Consider the following 8,861-nt stretch of genomic DNA (forward strand, 5'->3'; position numbering starts at 1 on the left):
TGGAAACAACGTAAAGTGAACGAATTTGCAACACAGTCAAAGTGTTTATTAACTGTATAGGCAATATTTGAACATCCTTAACTCTCGTTCGAATCTACGGACATATATACATATATTAAAGTTTGATACTGTCGTCTAGTGTCTTTTTTATGTATTGCTGAAATTAAGAAATATTGCATTGTGTTTATTAAGTGTATTTTTGTGACAAGGTCTAAATTCCATTTCCAAGTCTAAGGTTATGATCACAGTGTCTTTTTCCCCATTATGTTACAGTTCTGTAGTTGTGTCATTAAAAAGCCAAAGAAAATGCAAGTTCTCATCAATCTCATGAGATTTACTTACATGATGATTGTTTTCTTTGCCTTCTGAGGCAATTGTACCACTTGAATGTTTGACTTTGTGGTTCAATTGTTTGAAGCACTGTGAAAACCATTTTGATATGATTATTAGGTTGTTTGCTTTATCTTTTTGGCTGCTTAAGTATATCATACTTCATTTTATAGGCAGATACCAACTTGAACTTTATTATTTCCCCCTGCTGTTATTTAGGGTCATCTTGTCATGACCTTTGCTTTTGACATGTGTGCACACATTGTAAACTAGGCTGTACTCGGATCAAGCCTGAATACTGTATGTACTGAGCTTATCGTGCGTATGTCAGCAGTCACAGTTGTGCTTAAGAACAATAAAGCACAAAAACTTTGTGCAGCTTTTTACCTCATGAGAGGTTGTATATGCTTGGGTGTGGCAACACCACCCAGAATGCATGTTCCAACCTGTTGTTGTTTTTTTTCCAGTTATCCACGTGACTTCATGCATTCCTTCTTTGACTTGTTGAAATTAGACAGCAGAGTATACGGTATGATGACTTGTTTTCTTCACTTAAGCACTTTGTAGAACTTTATACAGTATACACTGCAATATGGATGCAGATATTAACTGGGGCGCCACGGTGGATGACTGGTTACCACATCCGCCTCGTAGTTCTGAAGTCACGGGTTAAAATTTGGGCTCTGGCTCTAGCGCTTTCGAAAATGGACCTTGAGCACAAACTTTTGTCCACCCCTGGTCTACATAGTGTATAATGTATGTGGAAATCACTTAGCATTTGTGGTGCAACTCGAGCTGAAATGAGTGACAAAGTGTCTGGATAATAGGCCCCGAGCGCCTTTCAGAAAAAGGATCAAATTACTTGGAACATTTGGTGTCAATACGGCTTGAGAGCTGAACGTGTCTCTCTTGAGTGCCTTTCTTCTCAAATGTCTGTTGCAAGGAACAGCCTGCAAATTCCACATTGACTGACAAAAGACAGGCTACCTTGTAAATGGCAGTTTGATTTATTGAAAACTTATGCCACAGAGTCATCTAGTGGCCAGATGTTGTACTGTCATGATATCAGAACTGACAGTGACTGAAGCTTACAATTGGGAGTGATCTATGGGTTTTCCCACTGGTTGATCACAGATCCTTAACAGAAAGAGCAAACGCAGACACCTTGTTAACCTTAAAGTAATGGTGTGATTTTTCTTGTCAAATTCCACGACATTGGGGTGTCAGGAGATCACTCAGTCACAACTTCAGCCTCCACCTGCTCCACAACAGTAGCGGCCTCAGTGGCAGCGGGCCCCTCCACCTCCTTCTTCTCTTCACTGGTGCTCACCACAGTTTCTGCTTCGGTGCCGGTAATGGTGCTCTTCACTGCTGCAGTCTCGGGGCCAGAAACGGAACCACCGCTCGCCTTGACGGCGCCAAATGAGCAGCTGATGTAGGACGGGGTACGAGAGCTCTCCAGGCCATAAGCGTTGTAGTTTACAGCTGTGCGTTAAAAAAAATATTGAAAATATGTATTTACAATGTACTTAAATAACAATAGTTTATACAAATATTTGTTATTTTAAACCAATTTCTACGCTTTAAATTACTATTTTATGGAAATTGAGGCAAAGACATCAGTTTGAATGGACAGAATTTTCCAAAGTAAAATATTTACTTCGATGAGCAATCAGACGAAGACAGCCTTTAGAATCTTCAACGAACCGAACATGCATGTTTTTGAAATGTGCTATTAAGCCGGAGTCCCCGGTGTAAACCCCACACAGGGACAGGGAGAACATGCAAACGCCACACAAAGATGGCCAGACCTGAGATTTAAACCTCAGACTATGAGGCAGACGTCCGGCCCCATTACAATTCCTCAAGGGGAACTTTAACTCACACTATGCTGCATATTTGTGTCGCACAGAGAAGCACATAACACACATGCAAGGAGAGATTTTAGAGTGAAAGGGTCACGCAAACAGTTCTGCTCCATTTGAGCTGGAGAGGTTACGCCCTGACCTCCCCCACCCCCCAAACAACATCGTTCAAATACCTACACGTTAACTAGTACATTTTTCTGAGCAGATCCATTGTAAATCAGACAAAGTCTTTCAAATGAATGGAATACATACATGTCAGCTTGGACACATTAGTCTTGATTCCAGTTGCCAACCTAGAACGAGACACAGACACCCTCATTGAGAAACGCAACACAGCGACATGGTTGAAGGGGAAAAAAGAGGACTACACTCATACTCATCATCATCATCATCATCATCATCATCATACCTGTCCTCCTCTCCCTCAAGAAGTTTCCTGTAGGTAGCAATCTCAATGTCCAGTGCAAGCTTCACGTTCATCAGTTCCTGGTACTGGCGGACCTGCAGGGCCATGTCCTGCTTTGCCCTCTGAAGAGCCTGCTCCAGATCTCTGATGCGAAGTCTCGCATCCTTCACTGCCAGCTCGCCGCGCTCCTCAACCTCAGCGATCTGGGCCTCCAAATTATTTCTCTGGTAATAGAAGAATATTTGATCATTGGTTGGTTTCATTATCGCTACTCTTAAATGAATGAGTAGTGTGCAGGACTATGCAAATGTTGAACCACTCTACTTAATACTCATGCATGGATTAAAATAACTGAAGAACAGTGCTGTTTTTAATCGGAAAATGCAAGATTTATTTCTTATTTTCTGGATTTGGGGTACATAATGCATGATTCCTGGTGACCCAAATCAATCATACGCAGGAGGCGGTATCGGTGGAAATGGACCATTTGGTGCTGATCCAATCTCACCTGTGTTTTAACCATGTCGATTTCAGACTGGAGCCTCATTATTCTGCGGTTCATGTCAGCCATCTCCGCCTTGGTTAACTTCAGGTCTTCGCAGTATTTACCAGCAGACTGCTGCATCTCTGCAAACTACACAGACACATGGACATGCAGCAGATGCTGGTTAGTCATTTTGACTTTATCACAGGTGTTTGTAATCCCATTTCTAATGAAGACCACAAGGACAAGATATTGATCACTAATGAAAAGTGATTACTTCCTATTTGTAAAGAAAATAACTTATACTTTGGCCAAAAGAGTATGTTCAAGGTCAGTGGTTCTCAAACTGGAGTCCGCGAGCCATATCTTGGGGGTCCACAAAATAAGTTTAAATTTGCATCTTAAAAAGTAAAAGCTCTGATATGATGGTGATGTATCATTACATAAATCTGACATTTCTGCATGATTTTTTTTTAATGCATATTATGACAGGATGAAAGTCCTATTTGTTTAGAGAACAAAAAGGTGAGAATATGGTCCTATTTTTGTAGAGATTAGAGTTGTCTTCCAGAAGACACTGCATAAGATTACAAGAATAATGTCGTATTGTTTTTTATTCCCCTATTGTTGGCTTATATATATATATATATATATATATATATATATACATACATATATATATATACATACACACACATCTAAAATAACAATAATAATAATAAAATGACTTAAATTTAACAAGAAAATAATGACCCTAAAACGGCAGATGAAGGAGGCAAAGAAACACAAATACAAGCCACACAGGACAACTTGCTTGCACACAGGCAACCGTACATCGATTAAAAAGTAGATTAATGCGATTAAACAGCATAATGCACTAAATATGACTGTAATTAATTAATCGCAATTAACGCATTAATTTGACACCACTAACTATTACTCCAAGATTGGTGACAGCAGGCCTTCGTAAAAGGCGCCAATGTTAGGCTTTCCTGTCACAATAATACACTACCTTGTTCTGGTACCATGATTCAGCCTCAGCTCTGCTTCGATTGGCGATGTCTTCATACTGGGCTCGCACTTCAGCAACGATGGCATCCATGTCGAGGTTACGGCTGTTGTCCATCTCCACGACAACGGATGTGTCCTTGATCTGACTCTGTAGCTCATGGATTTCCTACACAGGGACGAGCAAAAGACACGCATAGAGATGAGAGACTTTAATACAGATTGCATATACTGTAGATCAGTGACAGGTAAACGGGAGTTCATTACAGCATCAAAGATCTGCCTCAAGAAGTCAAGCTCGTCAGACAGCCCGTCAAGTTTGGCCTCCAATTCTGCTTTGGTCAAGTACGCCGCATCTGTGTCCTGGATGGCAACAGACAGCTCTAAGAATGCATTGTTGCACACTACACAACAAATATTCAATACAAATGACCTTTGTGCTGGGAACCTAAACTGCGTGACAATTACACAAATGGCCAAAAGATCTAAACACACCTTCTTCACGAGGACAAAGTTGTTCTCACATTCATTGCGCTTGTTGATCTCATCCTCGTACCTAAAAAATAGAAAGAATCGTATCCAAACACAGCATTATACACAGACAATATTTCAGTATAATCTAGATGATATTTATTTTTTTTTTTTAATTTTTTATTTATTTTTTTTAATATTCATATTTAATTTTTGAAAGCACCGATGGGCAAGATTATTTGAAAGTTAAGGGTAAAGGTAAAATAATAATAATAATAATTAAATTCAAGCAACAAATATTAATTTACTCTTTATGTATAAATGTATGGTGACCCGGATTGATGACTGGGAGCAGGCCAATTATCTGTTCATTTACTTGTTCTATTTTTTAAATCTATTTTAGAAATGTATTCTTATTGTAGGCGGCACGGTGTGTGACTGGTTAGAGCGTCTGCCTCACAGTTCTGAGGACCGGGGTCCAAGCCCCGGCCCCGCCTGTGTGGAGTTTGCATGTTTTCCCCGTGCCTGTGTGGGTTTTCTCCGGGCACTCCGGTTTCCTCCCACATCCCAAAAACATGCGTGGTAGGTTAATTGACGACTCTAAATTCCCCGTAGGTGTGAATGTGAGTGCGACTGGTTGTTTGTTTGTATGTGCCCTCGGGATTGGCTGGCAACCAGTTCAGGGTGTACCCCGCCTCCTGCCCGATGATGGCTGGGAAAAGGCTCCAGCACGCCCGCGACACTAGTGAGGAGAAGCGGCTCAGAAAATGGATGGATGGATGGATTCTTATTCTATTCATTCCACTACCAAAGTAACCACAACCCTCAAGACGTGTGTCATTGCTGCCCTGAAACACACACACTGTACATCTCTTAATTGCATCGATATATATAAAATGCCACTAGGTGACAGCATTCCTCTGCATCTTCCCTTTCCATTATGTATCTTCAAATGGTGAGGAGTTTTAGTTCATGTAAGTTTTATAATACAGTGCCGTATTTTAGTTTTATTACATTGTGGTTAACTTATTGGTACAGGTGTGGTTTTATGATGGCAATGCTATGAACATTTTAGTTCACTAAACGTTATTTCCTTTGGAAGTCAAACAGCATCATGTGTTTAACTTTTGCAGTTCCACTGTATATGTAAAGCAGTATGCATGTATCTCAGAGTATCTTAATAAGCAGCAACATCAACTCACTTGCTCTTGATGTCCTCAACCAGACCTGACATGTGATGCAGGTCAGATTCCAGTTTGACCTTTTCATGGCCCAAGTTGTCCAGCTGCTTGCGCAGATTGGCGATGTAGGCTTCAAACATGGCATCAATACTGGAGCATGTTGGGGTTTGCTCCTGCAAAAGTTTCCATTTGGTCTCAAGCATTGTATTCTGCTGTTCCAGGAAGCGTACCTGCAGAGTAAAAATATGATTTAATAGCGATAGTTTTCCAGAAGAGTGCCTTCATAACCAGCTAAACCGCATACATTCCTGGAGGAATCTGAATGGACTGGACACTAATGAATAAACTGTATGGAATGTGGTATGGGGGTCTTTAAGAATCTGTGAAGAAGAGATAGGAGTAAGTACATAAATAGCTTCACTGTGTGGTTGGACAAAGAAAGGCATGAGAAGAAATGTGACTCCTCTGACACCACCGCATTAATGTCATGTCAATTATTACTCACTCAACTTGGAGCCACAATGCAGATTTTAACACACTATTGCAGTGTTTTACAATTGTGACACATGGTTGCCCCTTTACGTCTCCGTTCAGTGTCCTCACCCGGGGTGGGGTCTTGGGCAAACATAGCAAGCATGCATGTGTAGTTTCACGATGTAGAGAGGAAGGCTTGATTTTTCCAGTGTAAAGAACTTGTGTGATTGATTCACAGGTTAACTTCTCGGCCACATTTCTCGGGGGGCCTCCTTAAACAAGAAAACCAATGCATGGCTTGCAAGGGGCGTCAACCAGATAGCGTCTGATCAATTATTGGCTGAGAGCAAATCGTTTGTATCACTGAGCATCGTTTCGTAAGCACTGTTTGATGGAGGCTGCCTGTTTTCGTTGATTTATACATTTTACCCAACACCATGAAGTGGTTAACATTCGCGTTATTGATAGATGGAAAGAATTCCTGTTTGTCAGTCAATTTTCAGCACCACTCATCAGCATTTTTTTTTTTTTTTTTTATATGTTTGCTCTGATGTTGACAATATTGGCAACCTTGCAAAAATTGAGTTGAAGTGAATAAAGATTTTTTTATTTTCTGTGAGTCACTCATGATTTCTTTGGCAGTTTTCACGCCAATAAAACCCGACACACCCCATCGGTTATTTTATCCGGCCTTGGGACCGGCCGTGGTAAGGTATTGGCGGCACTGCCCGGGAAGCAAACACACCAGCACCAGTAGACCACCTGTGTGCAAAAAATAAATAAATAAATAATAATAAAGTAAGGATGAGGATACAATCAATCGAGCCAAATTGTTCTGTACTTTGTATCCAAGTGGATATTGGATCCGAGTCCTGTGACGATCTCAGCATGTTGCACAATTATCAAACATCTATCATCGAATGTAATGTGCAACACTTTTATTTTAGGAGGCAGGTTTTAGGTTATACACAGAAACCGTTTTAATGATTACCTTAGAAGTCAAGAAGCTGTATCTCTTTCAACTTGCTTTGCTAACATCCTCTGTTTCTGAGTTTAAAGCCATGTCCACATTAACACAAATATTACATATCGGTCTTCAGCCTGTGTGTAGACAGAGCTTTTTGGCCATTGTCATTTTGAAATGTGTTAAATGATCTATGACGATGTATTTATTTCCATCCATCACGGGGGAACTTGAGACTATGCCAGCTGACGTTAGGCAAGATTCAAGGTACAGCCTGAACTGCTTGCCAGTTAATCACAGGGCGTATTTAAACTTTAGATTTAACGATAGAATTTCGTATGATGTTAACATCTTAAGTATACATTTAATTTCATCCTATAACAGGTGCAAGAGCAACAAGAGACTTATTTTTTTTTCAGGCTTCTGCTTTTTCAAAATGTGTTTTAATATGGACAGAGCTTTGTTTAAATCACTGTTAGGTGTGGACATAGCTCATTTCTGTGGGGCTCACTGGGCCAATGAAAAAACAGAAACTTTGTTCTTTACATAAAGTAATCAGTAACATTTCACTTTGAACAAATGTGATTCTTTTAGAGGTGAAGTGGGCAGAACTTTTTTTAAACCCTGCTTTGTGCGGGCATAGTTCTGTTTTTCCCTAGAGGTACTGTATGTGGGACGATGACTGACTGGGCCAATGGGGGGGTGAACACGTTCGGTTTGGTCCTACAAGTTGTGTCATCAGTAACGTATTTTGCGCTGAACAAACATGATTCTTAGTCAAGATCAGTGGACAAACTTTTTTTTTTTTTTTTTTTTAAACCCTGTTCTGTTTGGACATAGCTCTGTTTTACCTTGGAGGTACGTGTGGAGATTGCTTACTGAGCCAATGAGGGTAAAAAAAACCAAAAACACATTTGGTTCTGAAGAAATGTATTTTTCTTAGTTTATTCTTAATTTAGTTGACTGACCTTGTCAATGAAGGAAGCGAAACGGTTGTTGAGGGTCTTGATCTGCTCCTTCTCCTGGATGCGGACAGACTGGATGGTGGGGTCAATGTCCAGGTTCAAGGGGGCCAGCAGGCTCTTGTTCACGGTCACTTCTGTGATGGGGGCCACCACTTCTTGGGCCATACCGCCACCCATGCCTCCACCAAATCCCACATAGCCAAACTCTAGTCCACCTGCTCTTTGGGCTGACCCCCCAGCAACATACCCACCAACCACCTCGAAGCCCCCAGCGCCAACGGCGGCACCACTCCTACCCACTCCACCGTAAGATCTGCGGACTGCACAGCTTTGCCTGGCAGAACCCACACCTCGGCCACCGTAGCCAGAGAAGGAGCGGCTGCTGAAGCCCTGACTCGGCCCCTTGGATGTACACAAGGTGGAGAAGGTGGTGGTCTTCACAGCTCTGGCAGACATGGTCACAAAGGCTTCTGTTGTAGCGAGGTGGGGTGAGAGGAGGCTTTGCTAAAGATAGGAGAGTCAGGCAGATAGACCGTCCCTAGTGTTTGGTGCTATTTATCTGAACAGGGGAGGGTTCCTTCTTGTTCGTGATTGGCCATTACCATGAGCACAGGCGTATGGCATGTGGTGTGGGGATGGGTGTGTTGTCAAGGAAGAAAATCACATCTTGTTGCACATTTACAACCTGCAAATTGTTCAAGAGAATGATA

At 41.4% G+C, this 8,861-nt stretch overlaps 1 protein-coding gene across 1 annotated transcript; it reads right to left on the bottom strand.

The window, feature by feature from the left end:
* Window positions 1-1,338: 1,338 nt before the first annotated feature.
* Window positions 1,339-8,656, bottom strand: LOC133408321 (keratin, type II cytoskeletal 8-like). The gene is made up of 9 exons (XM_061687079.1): window positions 8,155-8,656; window positions 5,770-5,978; window positions 4,592-4,652; window positions 4,364-4,459; window positions 4,101-4,265; window positions 3,113-3,238; window positions 2,608-2,828; window positions 2,451-2,491; window positions 1,339-1,815 (listed from the first exon to the last, which is right to left on the bottom strand). The coding sequence occupies exons 1-9, from the start codon at window positions 8,605-8,607 to the stop codon at window positions 1,562-1,564; spliced, it is 1,626 nt and encodes a 541-aa protein (XP_061543063.1). The 5' UTR covers window positions 8,608-8,656; the 3' UTR covers window positions 1,339-1,561.
* Window positions 8,657-8,861: the final 205 nt, after the last annotated feature.

This window comes from Phycodurus eques, chromosome 10, assembly GCF_024500275.1.
Source record: "Phycodurus eques isolate BA_2022a chromosome 10, UOR_Pequ_1.1, whole genome shotgun sequence".
NCBI lineage: Eukaryota > Metazoa > Chordata > Actinopteri > Syngnathiformes > Syngnathidae > Phycodurus > Phycodurus eques.